Source organism: Mustela lutreola, chromosome 15 (assembly GCF_030435805.1).
Source record: "Mustela lutreola isolate mMusLut2 chromosome 15, mMusLut2.pri, whole genome shotgun sequence".
NCBI classification, from domain to species: domain Eukaryota; kingdom Metazoa; phylum Chordata; class Mammalia; order Carnivora; family Mustelidae; genus Mustela; species Mustela lutreola.
The window spans coordinates 55,803,581-55,822,430 of NC_081304.1; the positions used below are offsets into that span (position 1 = coordinate 55,803,581).

Consider the following 18,850-nt stretch of genomic DNA (forward strand, 5'->3'; position numbering starts at 1 on the left):
CTCAGGGTTGGAAGTTCAAGCCCTATGTTGGGTGTTGAGATACTTGAAAAAAAATTAATAATATGCCCACTCCACGATAATAACAATTGCAAATAAATGTGAAATTAAAGCCTGGCTTTAGGTCTGATCAAGCCGACTTTGGGCTGGCCAGTGGAGCCTTAAAAGGGGGCTCTGTCCCTGTTTCCTCTGTTGGTGCTTCTCTTTCTCCTCCCGTTTCCGAGGCTGCCTCTGGGTCAGGAGAGGTAGACAAGGTGTGATATTGCAACAGACTAACTGCCGAAGCAGGCGTCAAGGTCTAGTAACCTTCTAATAAGCTGGATGTTAAAGAAGTTTGCAAAAAAAAATGGGGGGGGGGTAAAATAATTCCATTCTTCTTGCTATTTTTTTTTGAAAATACAGTTATTTCTGATAAAAAATATGTCCTTTCTTTTTTTTTTTAAGATTTTATTTGTTTATTTGACAGACAGAGATTACAAGTAGACAGAGAGAGAGAGAGGGAAGCAGGCTCCCTGCTGAGCAGAGAGCCCGATGCAGGACTCGATCCCAGGACCCTGGGATCATGACCTGAGCCGAAGGCAGTGGCTTAACCCACTGAGCCACCCAGGTGCCCCCAAAAATATGTTATTTCTGGACATAATATGGGCTGGCTGATTATTACATGATTTAATAGATAAGTTTCTAGAGGTGTCTGGATGGCTCAGTCAGTGAAGCGTCTGCCTTTGGCTCTGGTCATGATCCTGGGGTCCTAGGATGGAGTCCCGCATCAAGCTCCCTGCTCAGTGGGGAGCCTGCTTCTCCCTCTCCCCCTGCTCATGCTCTTTCTCTTTCTCAAATAAATAAATAAAATCTTAAACAAAGAGATAGATTTTTAAATGGTCTCCATTTACATTTTTAAAAATATATCTAGATATGTCCCACCCAAGCAAATCTCTTTGGGATCCTCAATAATTTTTAAAAGTATAAAGAGGTCCTAAGACTAAAGGCTTGAGACACATCTTGAAAGATGTTGGACCTCTTGAAAGATGTTGGACCTCAAGTACCTGCTTTAAAATTTTAGCCGTAACTTAAATACCCAGAATTTTGCTTGTCTTCCTTTCTCTATAATGGCAGCCATCTGCTGTTGAGAGCCCCGTGATCATCTAATCTTCAAAGATATATTCCGAATTCCTACCCAGGGAACACATGGTCTTCTAGGGATCAGTTAGGGGCTGGGGCCGTGGGGTTCAAGGTGGGAGAGGGTTTCATTCTGTGTAGATCTATCTTGCTACCATATCTATGCTACCAGACCAGACATATGTTGGGATAGAACATTTATCAGAAATGTTCCTCTTGGGGTTCTAGGCAGGAAGCTGGGCAGAAACCCCCCTGTTCCCCGAACCTCCAATTTTTTTGGAGGATTCTGTTGTCTGTCTCCATCCTTCCCAAGTCTGTGCTAGGCTACCCCACGGTGGTGAAGCTTTTCTCAGAGGTATCTATATCTTCCTTGCTTCTCTGGTTCTCCCTGAGTTTCTGCCCCCGTGCAGGAAGGTATTTCTCTTCGTCCTGCATAATAGGAAAGAATTCCTCCTCCACATCCCATGTACAGTCTACCCGTGGTTCCTAATCAAGCTGGGATCATTGATACTCAGAGGTCAGCTTATAATAGCCACAAAAACACTGTCTTTAAACTGTGTTGCTCTTGCAATAACACAAGATTGTTTTTTGCTACTGTGAGCCTGACAAAAGTCCATTTTGAAAGTCAAAGTTGAACAAAGCTATCTTTCTCTGGTCTTTCTACCTTTTCCCCAGGGGAAGAGTGGATGGAGAGTTATGATGGATGTAAGGTCTGGCAGGGAGGGTAGCAGGGGTCAAAGGAAAAGCAGGAAACCCTACACAGTTTAAAATCATTGCCCTGTTTTGGGGAAATAACTTCATGCAGGTTCATAGAATCCACTGTCCACTGTCTTCTCTGGACCCCAGAGGCTGGAGCTACAAGGTAGATGCTTTGTTTGTGGGATGCTCTCTCCACACTGCAGGGATATCCCTCCTTAAAGAGGCTGCTCAAAGTCTGGGCTCATCCTACATTTCATCTTCAGAAAAGTGCCTACAACTCCCCAGGTGGATTTTAGATTACGTGGTCCAAGTGTCCTTGACCATGACTATGGAAATGGGGATAGATATTTGGCCCAAAGTGTGACAGATTGCATTTCCCAAGGATAACCATTAGCAGTATCTTCCATCAACATGTTTTTCCTATGTTCTAAACTTGTATGTTCCCTTTAGACCATGGAGCCTGCTTCCCCTCCCCTTGAACCTGGCCAGAACTTCGTGACTCTCTGACCTGGAGAATGCACCATGTGATTTCTGAGACTGTATCACATACAGCATTCACCAGGTTCACTCTCAATATCTCCCTTTTTGTGCATTCCCTCTCTTTCTCCTACCTTGAGATATTTGCTCCCAGAACCCAGCCACCTTGTGATGAGGAAGCCCAGGCCACATGGCAAGGACACATGTAAATATCCCAGTGGCTAGCCCCTCTTGGGGTCCCAATCAAGAACCAGCATTAACAGCTGGATATGTGAATACGGGAGCCTTGAAGTAGGGCTCCAGCCCAGCCACCATCAGACTGCGATCACATAAGGGACCGTGAGCCAGGATTGTCTGGCTGAACCTGTCAATTCTCAACACCATGAGAGATTTCAATAATAAGTGATTGCTATTTTTGATGCTATTAAATTTGGGGTGTTTTGTTACGTAGCCATAGATGACTGATACACAAGGGAAGTCATTACAGAGACTGTTAGGTTTTCTCCCAGGAATTTTGGAAGTGGGGCACAAAAGGGTTGTGTCTGCTAGCCATGGGGGTTGGGCCCGGGAAACTGGACAGATTAATGACAAGGATGTCCTTTCAGTCAGATGTGACCATGAGTGAAAGGAACCACATACAGAAGGAAGAGAGTTTGTTTGCAAAAAGAAGGAAATGAGAGTCCATCCCAGCTAGGGAAGGGGTATTAGCTTTGGGGAGGCCTGGTTGTACATTCAGGCCTTTGATGCTTAGATCCTATAAGATGCTTTCCTATAATAATAATATTAATTAATAATGATAGCATTTTCTTTTTCTTTCTTTCTTTCTTTTTTTTTTTTTTTTTTGGCTTGGCTGATTTGAGTGGACTTTTATTTCTCATAACCAAATAACTCCTGACTGATATATGTGTCCTAACCAATTTGAAATGGAAATGGACATACCTTTGGCTTCCTAGAAAATAAATCAGCCACAGAACAGTTTTTAAAATGAGAGGTTTTTGATGGTTTTCCTACTGCGATAGCATGTACCTGTGTAACCTCCCCATCTTTAGTTCTCAGCACGTGGCAACTGGGGTGTGGGTCATCGATGCCACTCACTAGATGTTTCCTGCTCCCCATCTGCCTGAAACATCGTCAGATCACACTTCCTGGCTCCCTAGCAGCGTGGTGGGACTATGTCACCAGATCTGACACAGAAGATCTGAGCAGAAGGCATAGGTGTCCTGTTTGGGCTGACATTTAATTGTCCCTGACAGACCCTCCCCAGTTCTTTTTCTCCCCTTCCATGGTAGGAGGGGGTGTTGCAGATGGTGGCTTTTCTACCGTCTCTGAGTCACAGCAAGTCACCCATCCTCCTTCTGGAACTTTCAAATCAGTCATCCCTGAACTCTCCCCTTTCTGATTTGTCCGCTCTTCACGTGCCGCAGCCCAGTGCATGTCCTTAATTTTCCTCTTGGCATCTTGGAGGAAAACCTTTCTTACTCCTTCTTCACATGCTCACTCAGAGCGGGAAGGACCAGTATCCAAAGTGACACGGGAGGTGAAAAGCTGAGACTCCTATGTTCCAGAGATCCCAACAGGAGTCTTCTCCGTCTTTTCCTTGTTGTTGGCCTTAAGTTTTCAGATCTCACCAATTTGAAATTAATGACAACTGGGATGGGCTAAGTTGAGGTTTACCTTCAAGAATCAAAGAGAAACCACTGAACAAATTATCAGAGATAATGACATTTAAAGAGGGATACTTAACCTATTTAAGAGAAGATACTTTTAAAGTATTTCAGAAATAGCATTTAAAGCATATTCAGAACTCTGGTCCATACCTCCTGACCATTTTTATTTTAATTACACCTTATTCGTACCTGTTCAATAAAAAACACCCTCCTAAGATTTTTCTATTGTTGGATTTAGTCATTTTAGGTAGTGCAAGCCTGGTGATTAAATTACACTTCTCTTTAAAAATTCTCCAATTCGGAATTTTGTTTTCTCTTGGGTTTCCTTTTGATAATGAATATAGATTAGTGAAGGTTTCCTCTACGTCTGTGTGTGTGTGTGTTTGCTATGGTCGTGATAGAGACACAGTGACTCAGGAGAGATACACCACAGTAATGATTGTTATAGTGAGCAAAAAATATCTTAGTATATGTGTGGCAAGTGTTAGAATAGCAAACGGGTTTGACGACTTTGTTTTAAGTGAGGAGTGCCACTGGCAGGAGATAGCAGCAGGATTTGTCAGTAGAAGCTCCACACATCCAATAAGAGAGGTTTTAATTACAAAGGAGTCAGGCAGTTGGTAAGAGGCTACAACTCAAGGACTCACCTATCATGGTAGATTCTGGGAACCAGGGAGGTTCTGAAGTTGGCTGAAGACCACGCCCTGTTTGGCAACCCTTTGTTTGCTTGAACCTGAGCCAACCAGTATCTAGGTTATGGTGGAAATTCAGAAACACAGAACAACAGATGACCTTGGCAGCCACAGTGAATCCATGCCGGGAGAAAATAATAAAACAAACGAGTCTAGAGAAAGAGGGTCTTGAGTAAGACTTGAAGTCTAAATCAATTTTCACAGTGCAGCTTGATTGTCTGGCTAAATGGCATGGATATTTAACGACTAGTATTCTAAGCACCTGTGCTAATGACAAGAATGAACTGTAGGGTGCCTGGATGGCTCAGTCTGTGATACGTCTGCCTTCGGCTCAGGTCATGATCTCGGGGTCCTGGAACTGAGTCCCGCATTGGGCTCCCTGCTCAGCTCCCTCTGCTTCTCCCCCTGCTTGTGCTCTCTCCCTCTCAAGTAAATAAATAAATAAATCTTAAAAAACGAAATAAAAGTATTAATAAAATTAATGTCAAAATTATAAAATTAAAAAAAATTAAATTTAATTTATTGATTTAATTTTTAAATTTAATTTTAATTATTTTAAATTCTAAAATTATAAAAATTAAAAAATAAAATTAATAAAAACTAAAATGAAAACTATTAAGGTTTAATTCAAATATCATACAACTCACCCATTGTAAATAAAGAGTTTGATGATTTTTAGTACATTTATATAGTTGGGCACATCACCCTAATACTACTCCTTCATAGGTGGCCACCCCCTGTTTCTACTCCTGTCTCCGATGGCCTCCATTTCTTCCTTTCGGCTCAGTGTTCACAAAAGTAAGCATGGAGCTACCGTAAGAGACACAGGTTATGTTGAAACAGCTTTATTTTTTTTTTAATCCATAAATATCTGTTACTGACAAAAGTGGAAAAATCCTTAAGACTAAATCTTACTAAAGTGATACCTGTTTACAGTACATGTAGAATGTGCTTTGACAAGTAAGTGGAACAATGAGATCTGTACAGAAACAGCAGGTCCAAGAGCCCTGCTCGTCATGAAGCTTCATTACGAGGAACAGAGAAACTGTGCAAAGGTACAGATAGAAAGGTACTTCTCATCGGTACTACCATATAATAAACACGGAATCCGTAAATTGGGCTAATGTGTATAAATGTTCATTAACCCCCCCCCCCTTAGGAAATTGTGTCCCCAAACTAAAAATATTACAGTAAGAATTGCTTTGTATTTGAGAATTTCAAGAATTCTTTACTACAAAATGTCTAGCTGAGTTACAGAACTAGAGGAATATTTGCCACGACGAAGCGAATGAATGAATCCTCCCATGGAGTGGTATTGCAGGGGCGCAGCGGGAGTGGGTGGCAAGGTGGAGCAGGGGTCTTCCTCTCCCTCAGGAGGGAGGGTTTTAAGGAAACCTACAACGTCGTTTCTCTTCCCGATGGGAAGTTGATGGGTTCGGCCGATTTACAAGGTGGGTCTGATGGCGCAGACTGGTACCCTCAGTTCTCGCTTCTCAAGCTTTCACCAGGAGGACGGTAGTGTCAGGAGGAGGGACTAGAAAGGTACTAGCCTGGGGTGAGTGCCCACCTCCTAGCAGCCCCAGGGAGTGGCGCCTCTCCCTCTCCTCCAGTTGGAATGGAGCCTGGTGTCCAGACTCGTTCTTCAGGACTCAGATTCTGGAGGGAGATACAGTAACATCCACTTCAACGCAAAGTTATCGTCGTGCATTCTCCTCTGTGGCTTGGCGTGCATTTCCAAGCTGTCCTCAGAAACAAATTTACGCCCCCAGGGACCATCCTCTGGACCTTTCTCCTCCAGCCTGTCCTCTCTCTGAAATGGGAACCGCCTCCCTCCAGCTTCGAGCCCAGATCAGAACGAACACTTGCAATTCAGAATTCCCCAACGATACAAACACCCAGGATGTCTGGGATGTTTCTGTTGGAGAGGGCTTTCATGAACACTGTTGGTAACCTATTGCATGGGTAGGCCCTTCCACCTGCAGATGACAGCATCCCTGGGTGGCCAAGACCTTGGAGACCAACTCAGGCTCCAGTGAGGAGTCTGGTGGCTGCCTAGGGCATCCGAGGCTGTCACCATGGGGCAGGTGTAATGGGATGCGTGCAGCTCGGTTGAGGTGGGGAGGAATGTGAAGAGAAGAGGGAGGGCGACGATGAGGAATGAAGGCCCTAGAATGTAAGAGCTGGATGAAGTTGCAGAGCTCATCTAGTCAAAGCCCCTCGTTTTACAGATGGGAAACTGAGGCACTGAGAGAGATCGTGACTCGTCCTTGGTCACGCGGCAAGATGGAGACAAAGGCAGGGCCAAAGCCATGTCTCCAAGAGCCTCAGCCCTGTGCTTTTTCCTCCTGTAGTATGCTGCCTTCTGGAAATTAAACGTAGAGCCCAGGAAGACATAGCTTTCATACTGAATCTGTCATTAAAATGCTGCATTTATACAAAATAACATTTGAACCCTGAAAAATACTTCATTAGAACACAACAAGCTTCCTTGAAAATACTCCAGAGCAAAATTTCCCAGGTTTGGGGAGCATGGTGGAGGAATGTCTGTGGGAGGTTAACAGGACAAACCCTTCTCAGAACAGGTGCTGCCTAGGGTCCAGGTCATCAGCAGCCCCTTCAGATGACCTTGGCTCAAGTCCATGGTTGCCTGTGGATGGAATCTTGAGGATGGAAGGCTGGTGGCGGGTGAAATATCTCTGAAGAAAAATGGATCATTTGGCGGCAGGGTGATGGGAATATTTCGCTAGGCTTGGAGAGTCATGAGGCTCTCTCCCATGAGACAAAGGGGGGAATCTGTGACACACACAAGCAGGACAGGCGTAAGCAAGATGGCAGAGTGGCCGAGAGCCATCAGGGATATGAATCTTTGGCCAGAGCAGGAGCCTTTGGGCTCATGGCAGGCTGGGCAGGAGCTTCAAGGAACTTGCCAGCTACAGGAACCAAAGCTGAACTTCAAACCATGATGTCTTTGACAGGCCAGTTCTCTCCGTAACCTCTCAAAGATCAAAGGAGTAGAGCTGTAGGATGCATGGCCTGGGGCATCGTCTTGTAGGAACAGGAGAGGTCACAGATAGACCAAGGAGGCAAGCATAAGTCTTGAAGAACATCTTCTTTGCTTGTCTTCACTGAGGGCTCTAAGGTTTAGAACTACGGAGGATAGTAGGATAGAGGAAAGCAGATTAGGGATGGAGGAAGGTACATGGCAGGGGAGAGGGCAGAGCCACAAAGATGAGAGGAAGGAAAGACCAGAGTGGCATGGAAGACTAACGTTAAAATAAGAGTTTCTCGGTAGAAGGGAGGAGAAGTTTGAGTAAAGGGAATATCTGGAACTTTCTAGAAGGCAGACCCATCGCCCAAGATGCTAGGGAGCCCCATGGTTGGAACCCCAGTTAGGGGGATGCAGGAATTCTTGGGAAAGGCTTTGTGACTTACAAACTTATGGAGCCAAGAGTTAACTGGAAGAAGCAAGACACGGAGGGTAGAAGGTCGTGAGGGACCAAGAGTGCTCCACTACCATCAGAGATCGAGGAGACCTATGAAATCCTTCAGAGTGGGAGAGGGCCGGTGTAGAGGCCCTGTTCATTCCCACCAGAGCAATGGAGATGCGCACAAAGAACAAAACAAGCAGAGGGAAGTTCAGGGCTTTGGGCTGCCCTTGCCGGGAAAGGAGGGCTTTCGTTGTGGGGAAGGGATGGCCTTCCTATGTGTGCTAGTGGCCACCAGCCTGATGTGGCTGGGAGTCATGATGTCTGGGTTCCTGCCCAGAACCTTCTCTTCTCTGCTATATGAACTCGTCTGGTCATGTGGCTTTGCTTGTTCTCCGAACATGGGTGGAATGATGGAATAAATGAGATATTTCTGTATCCCAGTTGAAACATAACTTTGTGGATTTTGGAATGAAGGATTGAATTAGAGCAAGTCCGTAGACTTCAATTTTTTCCTTCCTCCCTCCCTCCGATCCTTCCTTCCTTCCTGGCCCAAGTATGAATCAGAAGAATCATTTTACCTAAGTAAGCATTTAGGTGTTAAGTAGAATTTTCTGATCTGACTGACACCAGAGGTTTTAAACCGGACAACAATAAGGCTGAGATGAGAAATGCTTTGGAATCAACCTATCAGACAACCCCTGAGACAGACAGACAGATAGACAGACAAGGCAGGAGAGAAGCATCATCCTGACGCCTGGAGAACTTGGTACCAAGAAGATGCTTCCAACCCAGGATGAGATCAGGTTTCTGATTCAGGGTGTATGTGTGTGCAGACATCTGGGGAGTGGATTTTCACCCTTTCCCCTCCACACTAGCAGGCAGCCTTTGAGGGGAGGCTGGATTAGAGGGCAGTGGGTTTGGGGGGATACCAGCTGTGAGAGACACACCTTTGTTTCTGGGAGTGGCCAACTCTCCGTTTAGATTGGTTTCCTCCACCCCAACCCTTCTGGCCTTACCTTCTGGAACAAACGCTCATAAACCCTGGGGACCAGCCCTTGAGAAGGTTTATGTGTTTGTCAGGGAGGAAAGCAGAGAGTGGTCCCTGCCCTCACAGCCTCACAGTCCCAGTGATGCCATCCCAACACGGATGCTGAGAGCTGTGTTCATCACCCCCAGCCTCAATCCCCTCATGATGAGCCTTGAGGGGGAGACAAGGGCTTTGGAATTCTTGAAATAAGTAAGAGGACTCAGTCGATTGAGTTTTCTATGGATTGTAGACTTGTTGAGATTAAAAATTCCCAGGGCTGAACACTGGGGCGTTCCCCCTGCCTGGCCCCCTTGCTAAAGGACCATACATGTTGTATGAAGACCTGGGGGAACCTAAAATCCCAGTTTAAGGTCATTGCTTTTGGAGTCGGAGTGTGGCAACAGTCACATTTTTTCATATCATACCTTTACCAGACAGTCTGGGGCTGATTCCCCCTAGCCCCAGCCCAAGGAAGTGCCCTGGCCCTGAGAATGGGGGAGCCCCTTCTCTCCCCCCAGGCTCTGGTCTTGGGGAGGTGGATACTTCTTAGTTCACTATTCACTCTCCAAGGGGGTTGTTGCGCCCTGCCCACTGCCCACTTCCCAGGTTGGAGGCCGAGAAGGGGCTGAGTAGGCCTGGCAGGGATGGCCCCCCCAACAGAGCTGAAGGCTTGGATCTGCTTGCTTGGTGCCCGAGTGCCCCCCTTCAGGGGAGGGGTGGGGAGCTGCCCAGTTAACCCCCAGACCCATAGCCTGGAGTACCCTTATCTGCGTTTACTAATGGGCCTCTGTTGCTTTGAGTCAGAGGAACCACTGGCCTGGGTAACGGAACTGCAGCAGAGGAGGCAGAGAGAGCAAACACTGAAGAGAGGAGGGGTCAAGCAGGTGGGCAGTGGTGGGGAGAGAGGGGTGGTCAAGGCGCAGGACCACCGCCTGGGGTCTTCCTTGGCTGGGGGCTGAACCACCCTCTCTAGAAGCCTCTGCCTCCGCCTGCCTGACCTGCACAGTGGGAGACAGGCAGAGCCTGGGGTGATGGGAATGGCGAGCCCCTGAGGCCCAGGGCATCACAGTGGCCCTCCCCACTCTCTGCTCTCTGGCCATGGGCAGAGGCCTCTGGGGAGCAGAGCAAAGAAGGGGAAGGCAGGCCTGAGTGTCAGGTCAAAGTTCAGACCTAGGAGCCTGGAGGAAGTGTGGAGATAGGTTGCTAGGGAGGGTACCCCCAAAGTCCCTGAACCCCACTGTGAGTCTCCTCAGTGGAGAGGGCTGAAGCCAAGCCCCAGAGAACTTAGGGGTCAAAGAGCTAGGGCTAGAGGAGGGGGTCTGAGGGGACCTGCATTGGGGGCAGCCAGCTAGAACTGGGGTTGGGGGTTCCCAACACTGGGGAGGCAGCTGAAGAAAGGGAGCCCCTCCTGATCCCAGGCATTGGGGGAGGGGTACAGGGCAGGGGGTACCCCAAGGGGGTCAATGAAGGAAGGGCCACTCCGTGGGGACCAGAGCGTTCCAGCAGGCAGAAGAGAACGTTATTGTGCTTATGGACACAGCAGCTCCCCGGCTCTGAGAGAGCGAGCAGGCAGTTTGTAGGCACTAGAAGATTTCTGTGACACGACTGTAGGTAAATGAACGAGACCAAGGAGCCTATTTGGTCAGCCCATTGACTGCACCTGCTGGCCAGTCCCAACCCCAGGTGGCTTCGGACCAAGGTCAAGCCAGGGTCTCTTGGCTGACAGAACCCTCCTCTGAGCGCCCCCCTGGAGGGGGAGAGGGGCATGGGGCCGAAAGGGAGTTAGTGGTGATGGGGGTGGGGCAGAGGGTGGGAGGTGCTGAGGCCTAGCCCCTCTTCTCACTCCCCTCGATGCTTCTGGAAGAGTGGGAGAGATCGCTCTAGATCCCAGGTCTGAGTGTGCTGTGCCAGGCCACCGGGCTGTGTCCCCCGGAGTATGGCTTTCTGGGCAGAGGCGGCCCACCCCCACCTCCTAGAGAGGGGCCGAGGGAGAGGGGAGGGGAGCCTCCAGAGACAGAGGCCAGGCGGCAGGCCCCTCCCACTCCCCCCCAACCCCCACCCCGCCCGGCCCCGCCTGTCACACGGTCACTTCCGTCTTGCTGGCTGTGTAGCAGGTGTGGTGACCCGGGATGTAGTGCAGCTGTTCCACCGTGTTGTGTCTGCGCGAGGCGAAGGCCTGGCGCTTGGCGGCCGTCTGGCTCTTGCCCAGCGTGGCATAGGAGTTACTGGAGGCACTGGGATGGGAGTGCATCTTGGTCACACGGTACCGCTCCAGCACGGGCGTGGACACAAAGACGTCCGTGTGCGAGATGGCCCGCGACAGGGACTGCTCGGGGAAGGCCGTCCGCTCCGGGGACAGCAGTGGGTCCTGGGAGTGCAGGCGCTCCGTGGACAGCAGCTGCTCGTCGGACAGGATGCGGTCGAAGGGCAAGCCGAAGTCGTCCGGCAGGCCCCGCTCCGGGGACAGAACCCTGTCCTGCGACATGGCCCGGATGGGCCGGCGGGGTCGCTCTCGAGGTAAGGGCTTCTGTTGGGACATCTGGATGACGTTGAGGGGGAGGGTGCCTCGGGCAGCCAGGTCCGGCAGGTGCCGCCTCCTCATGTAATATTCGTCTGCCTCCTTGTCAGCTGGGGTGGGGGAGGGTGGGGGGTGGAGGAGGAGGAGAGGGAAGGAGAGAGGGAGAGAAGTCAGCTGGGGTGACGCTGTGAGAGCGCAGCCTGGACTGAACCAGGACCTCCCCGCCCAGACAGGTGGAGGAGAGCTTCCCCACGGAATCTGCAGACTCAGTCCTGGGGGTGGGGTGTGGGGTATGGCGGCTGGGGTCCTTTTGAACCTGGGAGTCACTCTCTCCAGCTCACAGGCAATGCTGATGGCCTCGGTCCAGGACTACCCAGAGTATCCAGGGCGCATGAAGGTCCCCAGGGAGCTCAGGGCAGAGCTGCTGGCATGGCCACGCCCCTGAGATCTTGCTCCAGTACTGGCTGGAATGCTCAAGAAGCAGTTGGTGGCCTTCAGATGAGGTTCAGAGCCTCTCTGTAAGGAGCTGGGTTGCTCCAGGGAAGTAAGATGCTCCAGCCAGGAGGCACCCGTGAACATGCTTGGCTGGTAACTTAGGAACACAGTAACACCTTCTCTGGAATAACAACAGCCAGCACCTAGGAAGCTGTGAAGCATCAAGCCTCCACCTGCTTGGCCTGTGCCCACAACGTGTGAAGGCCAGAACCATCCTCTGTGTGGACCTCATGCAGTGCTCTGCCTCCTCTCCCTCCAGGAGGCCCTTCCATGCTCATGGGGACTGCTATACCCAAGAACTTATGCAGGACACACATACAAGTCTGCTTTGCCCCAAATTCCAGGAAGGAGGCTTCCTGCTATTTTCCAAATCTCTGCAGAATGTGGGAATGCTGACTGCTCCACGGTTTGCCCAGAGGGTCACAAATGGGTGGACTCTGCCACTGTCTTCCCCACCATTTATCAGCTTCCTCGGATCATCAGGAACCCCCTGCTTCTAACCAGAGAAATTCACCGTTCCATCTTGGAGGGGGCTGGTGGAGGTAGACCCGTCGGGGGAGGTTACTCCCGTAGCATCAAGCAAAGGCTCGGCTCCTGAGTCGGGTGGTCATGAAAATAACCCCATGGGGACATGGAGGTAGAAGGTCCAAGGGTCAGAAAGCTAGGAAAGAAGGGCTCTCCTGCTGTGTATCTTCTTGACATTGTAAAGGGTCTTAATGGGCCTTAAACCCACCCATGTACAGAAGTTCTCTAGACTCACATGGCCTCACTCTTTATTCTTGGAACTCCACACCTGTCCACTTCAGGGAAGGGAAAGAGAGAGAAACACAGGCAGATGTCACAGAAGCTGCAGAGGCAGACCCCAAGCCCAAGAAAACCCCACTTACTTAGTCTCTTCAAGGATGAGTACTTGCTGGGGTGGGTCTTCACGGCAGACTCATAGGATGGGGGCAAGTGGGCCAAATTCTGGAAGGAGCGGGAGAAGGAGAGGTCATAGGGCTCGGTGGCCGATGTCAGGATGTTGTTCATCCGTGGCTTCTCTGCAAAAGGAGGGAGGGGCATGGCATTAGGGAGGACAGAGGGCAGGCAGGAGGGGAGGGTCCAGGTTCTAGCTCTCAGTCCTCATCCTGCTTTCCTAGTCCCCTGTGCTAGGACATGGGTAGTGCTGGTGACTCAGTTTCCCTCGTGCTCAGTTCCAGTTGTCTACAAGCCTAGGTGCGCAGGTGATGTTTTAGCCCTCGCTGGCCAGGCTAGTGGCTTGCCCTTCCTTGAGTGGCAAACTCCTCCCCATGAGTGTCTGATGAAAACGTAGGTCTGATAGAGCTGAGGAGGAGTCATAATATGGTCTACTTTGGTGTGAAAATTCTGTCCTTTCCCTCATCACTCTCAGGCTCAGATAAATCTGATTTTGAAAAAAAGTGGAGTGACTGGTCTTGTCCCCATACCCATAGAACTGGGTCCAGGACCCCAGCTCCCCTGAGACTCCATTCCACATGGTCCCATGATGTCATTCCATCCCCCATTCCATCCTTCACATCACCCCTTTGGACTTGGGTCTCTCCAAGCCCTGCCGGGAGTGGCCCCCAGTGGGTCACTGTGATCTACAAAGCTACTTCCTCCTCCTCCTCCAGTACCTTCCCCTAAGGCCCCCTTGGCTCTCTCTGAGCTGCTGGAGGAAAGAATGTTGGCAACATGCTTAGCACATCATTCCCCTTTCCTCCCTCCTTCCCTTGAGACAGAGCCTTGAGATCCCAAACTCCAAAGAGAGAGAAGGGAGTGTGTTTAATGCTAGACCGTGGGTGGGAGGTGGGCAGGGGGGAAGGAATGGAGGGAGGAACGGAAGAGAAGATGAGTAGGTGATGAGACAGATGACTAATGAGGTGAATGGGCTGAACTGGGCTCTGTGGTTGGGGGTAGAGAGGAGATACCGGTACAGGTAAGGGAACAGTTGTGAAGGAAGGAAGGAAGCATGCCTCGGTAGGAAGTCAACAGTAGTACCATTCCCCAACATGAAGTAGGCAGGTGGCTCTCCCATTGTCCCGCCATCCTCTATGGTTTGGGACCCCCAAGAAGGGCCAGGCTGTGGCCTCTGCCTGCCTCTTGGCAAAGAGAGTGCCCAACCATGGAAATCAGGAATTCTGTGAACTGTGGGGACAAAGAGAATCACCTGCTAGGTCTGGTCCAAGGGTAGCCTCACTCCAGGGAACTCCCAGCTTCTCTCTCCTCCCTGCCTTCACTGGTCTCCCCAAACACTGGGGATGGAGCCAGGGGAGCCCAGCCAATGAGGTGGTGTTCATGCCAGCTCAGTACATATGTGAGGGGGTGAGGGACGCTCTACATCCCTAAGAGATCAGAACATACTGTACAGTAAGAGCCTCCCTGGCATGGATTGGGACAGATGCCAGGAAGTGGAGTGGGGCAGGATGCTGGGAGCACTGTTCTCCGGAGCTGGGTAACAGCCACTGGTCCCCTAGCTCTCCTTTCTTCACTTATGGTGATGCTGGAGAATAACTTGGCATCATACTCCCACCGAGGGTATAGCTCAGCTCACCAACTTCCAAAAGCAACATTTATGGATGCTCTTTCCCCAACCCCACTGTTCTCCAACTCATACTGCTAAGCCAAGGCCAGCTCTTCTTTGTCTTCTGTCTCCACCATGATTATCTCTGCCCCCTTGCTCATGCTCTCTCTCCTATTGCAGTGTCTTTCCTTTCTAGTCCTTTGTCCACATTCACTCTTTGCTCAAGGCTCTTCGTTATGGCGATGTCACATCTTTTCAGCCTATGGTGATATCTGGTCTTCAAGCCCCGATAGGTCTTCCAGACAATCCCACCCAGTTCAGCGTCAATGTGATCTTTGATCAATTGACTTGAGCTGGTCTTGTTGACCAAAGATGGCAATGTCCTTGACAGCAGAAATCTTGCTTTCCAGTTTGATGCCTTCATAGTGTTTGGTCCCAAATTGGGATCCAATTAATGCTCTTTGGTTGATCAGTTGACACAGGTTGTCTTCCCCCTTTGATAGTCACTCTGCCAGTTCCTGGGGGAAAGTGTAGCTGCCAACGAAGACATGCAGAGAAAACCCTGCTCCCACCGGGCTGGGCTGTGAGCTGCTCAAGGTCAAAGACCAGGTTTATCTGCCCTCACCCCTTGTACCAGGTGGAAAAAAGAAAAGATGGAGAGAGGAGCAGGGAAAAATGGTTCTTCCTTCTGTCCTCAGGAGGCTGTGCTTGGCTTGGCTCATTCTGGAGAAAACCTGCTTCTACTTATACTTCCAGAATGTTCAGGAGTGAACGGAGCACTCCTCGTTTGCCTTTTCTGGCTCTTCTTCCTGCAGCTGCGTCATCACCATGGGCATCCCCCAGGCTCTCTGCTTCTGCCTTCTGCTCTTCTCTTTCAGCCTTCTCCGCACAGACTGCCCCCACTCTCATGGCATCTGTTCCCACTTCCAAAGCAGTGATATCTTCAGCTGTAACCTGTCTCCAGACTGCATGTCCGCACTTTTAGCTGCCTGCTGAATCATTTTTCTTAACTATCCTATAGTCCTCTCTGGCTTCAGATGTCTAGATCCAAATTCACCATCGACAACTTCATCTCCCCTATACCCTGACTGCTTTCCTGCCTCTCCAGATTGCATTACTAAGAACCCCCACTCTTTTCATTGAGCATGGCTTGCCATTTGACTCACAGTTGACTCTTGTCAGCCATATTCAGTGAGTAACTAAGTTCTCGTGATTCTTTCTCCACCATGTTTCCCATTTGAACCCTTCTGCCTTTTCCCACTGTCCTCATCACCCCTGGGACCTGCTGCTTCATAAGTGATCTCTCCAGTGTCTTCCAGTTCCGTTTTTTTCCCTAGACCCTGCAACCTGAAACAGCTTATTAAACTCTTGCTCTCATTACCTGTTTCCACCAGGAGCCTAGCCCTAGAGGGGGACATCAAAATAGTCCAGTTCTAGCCTCCTAATTATAATGTTCAACACCTCAGTGCTGACACAGAGCATAATCTCACAGGATGGGGGTGAGTCTCTCTGCCAAGCGAGCTGCAGATTTTATCTTTGAGTTTCTCTCTCGCTAAAATTTAATGATATTGTCACTCCTTCAGAGCAAAGACAGAGGAATGACTGAGAGTTCGTAATTTACATGGCTGTCTTGTGTGCTACCCGGTTTCGACCAGGTGCCCAAAATAGTTTTTCTTGGCCGCTCCAGAGGTTACATTGCAACCTGGCAGGAGGACATGATAAGAAGGAAACGTGGCTTTGTAAACCTCTGGTGCTGTGCTCACACTTTCTGTCCTCTAGAACCTTCATCTTCCTCCCCTTCTCTGCGGGCTAACACTCACGTGAACCAGTCTGGTTTTGAGCATTAGCAAATCTTACTGGGTTTGGGGTGGTTTGATAGGGTTTATGCCAAGTCCCATGCCGTTAGTAAATGGTACCACAAGCAGCCTCGGGCCAAGAAGATTTACTTGCTGTGGACATATGGAATGGATGACCACAAGAAGTGATCTAGATCGTGAGATCTATGTGAGAATGCGTTAAGAAAGGGTCTCAGCCCCTCTCTTTCATGATGGAAGATTACTCCGTTTCAGAGACAGGACACGAGGGGTCAATGGTGTAAGGGTAGGACTGAGCCGTTGTGGGCTCCTTACACCTTCTGGGCATCAATGAATCACGACCATATGTCTCATGCCTGATGGGGATCAGGAGTCAGGATGGAACCACTCAGGATGGGGATGGAATGCGGGACGCTCAGAGCCATTTCTCACCATGTGTAGGGGTCTGGGCCGCACTGCTTAAAATCGGATGGTTGTACTGATGATCACCTGGAAATCATAGAAAAGAGATGTTTAAAGAAGAATTCAGGCATTCCATCCTCTCTCCCACACAACACCGCCTCTCTTGACATCAAATGTGCTTCTCTGAGTCCAAGGATACCCTTCGGGAGCCTGAGCCCTTTGGTGCCCTGGGAACGTGAAAGGCAGGAGGTGGTCTGTTAGGCACAAAAAAATTTCCTCTGCTGTTTGTGTCTCTCTCCTTCTGTACCAAGGCTTCCTCTGTCACCATGGAGACCCCCCCCCCCCACATCTGTGGATCTGGCTGACCAACAACAGAGGTTTGTTGGAGTGGAGGTGGGTAGGGAGAAGGAGGGAGACTGAAGGGTGGGGTGGGGAACTGGGCAGGGGGGGTAGATCCTTTTTGGGGGGAGGGGTGTTTTAGGGTATGGTTAACCAGGAAGAGGATGGGTTAGCCTCCTGATGGGTATGAAGGAGGGCACAGACTGCATGGAGCACTGGGTGTTATATGCAAATAATGAATCATGGAACACTACATCAAAACCCAATGATGGGCTGTATGGTGACTAACATAACATTAAAAAGGGGTTGGGGGTGCTTCACCTTTATGGGGCTTTGATTTCTCCTGACCAGACAGGTGTCTGGGTGTATCCTGAGATTGGGGGAAGCCAACGTGAATTGACCCTCTCTTGGGATCAGGACTCCTGGGTCCTAGGTTGTGTCCTGCCTCTCCATGAACACAGCCCATCATTTCAAAGGCATTTCTTTTCACTACAAATGGCAAAGTCCATATGGACTGAACAAGTCACAAAATCAATAGGGTCCCAGTCATCCAAGTGCAGAGTTCAAGGCATTCTAAGGGGCTTCCGAAACTGGATACAGTTGTGGTTTTGCCACAAAAGAACACTTCATCCCTACCTTATTATTTAATTCAACATTGTATTTTTGCTTCTAATTTCAGCTAAAACAAGGGGGGAAAGGAGGCATGAAGTCTTTGCTTTAGTTTTTCTGAACCATGGTTTACAGCCATGCCATGCTCTTGGGCCTAGATGATCTGCTTCTGTTTTCTTTTGTCTTGCTACTGAAACCTTCTTTTCTACCCCTGGCATCATTGTCTCTGGCTGCTCTGTGTTCAGCTCCCTCACCAGACCCGTTGGCCATTTGTATTCCTGACATACTGATACTTCATGAAGGCTCTGCCTTCTAGCCCATACTGAGAGTTCTCAAATACACCTCTCGTTTGAGGTCTGACTGGTCTATAGGGTTTGATTGTAAACAGCTTATAGACATGCCCTTAAAATCCCTGTCCTTATTTCAAACCACTGTGTCCCAAAGTGAGCTGAGCATTCTCATTGTTTTATTGTCCAATGGTCAAGCTTCTGTCTGTCCCTGGCACTGATGTTCTATGAGTTTGCAAACCCCAGTCATGGTCCATTTCCCTCTCTTCATCCTCTGTATCCGATGAGTCCCCAAATCCTCTTCCTATACCCACCTCCAAAATCCAGGCCACAATATATCCTTTTGTCCAGATTTCTCATAGTTCTAGTCCCTGGCCATTTCCAAGACAAATCATCCTGAGCTAGACAAAATTTCCCCCACCAATGGGACATGACATCATTCATTTTGTTCAGACCAGACTCAAAGGTTGAATCAATTCTACACCAAGCCTGGATTTAAGGAAGAGGAGAGAAACCAGGAAGGGAGATAAAGGATAGTTTGTTGGGGTTTTTTTCCCCCTTTTTGCTTGTCCTCCAGAAGCAAGAAAAAAAACTGTTTCTTCGCTCTCTGTTGTTGTTATTTTTTGGTTTATTTGTTTTTAAGCAATATGGCGACATCAGAGACAGCTGCTAAAAATCGGAGAGGCCAAAAGAATGATGGTGAGTGGCAGTTAGACAGAAACACGTCTTAGAGTCAAGGTACCACTAAGGAAAGGATCATCA

The 18,850-nt window shown here is 49.2% G+C and overlaps 1 protein-coding gene across 3 annotated transcripts in view; it reads right to left on the reverse strand.

Moving 5' to 3' along the window:
- Positions 1-5,466: 5,466 nt before the first annotated feature.
- Positions 5,467-18,850, reverse strand: part of SHISA6 (shisa family member 6) — a 278,137-nt gene continuing 264,753 nt past the window's right edge. Inside the window, exons 4-6 of one of the 3 annotated variants that reach the window (XM_059149076.1) lie at positions 16,884-16,940; positions 13,004-13,156; positions 5,467-11,731 (exon numbers count right to left, since the gene is read on the reverse strand). In XM_059149076.1, coding sequence (XP_059005059.1) covers positions 11,181-11,731; positions 13,004-13,156; positions 16,884-16,940 — 761 coding nt within the window. In that variant the 3' untranslated portion in view covers positions 5,467-11,180. The remainder of the gene's footprint in view (positions 11,732-13,003; positions 13,157-16,883; positions 16,941-18,850) is intronic. The other 2 variants (XM_059149077.1, XM_059149078.1) reach the window with 2 other exon arrangements.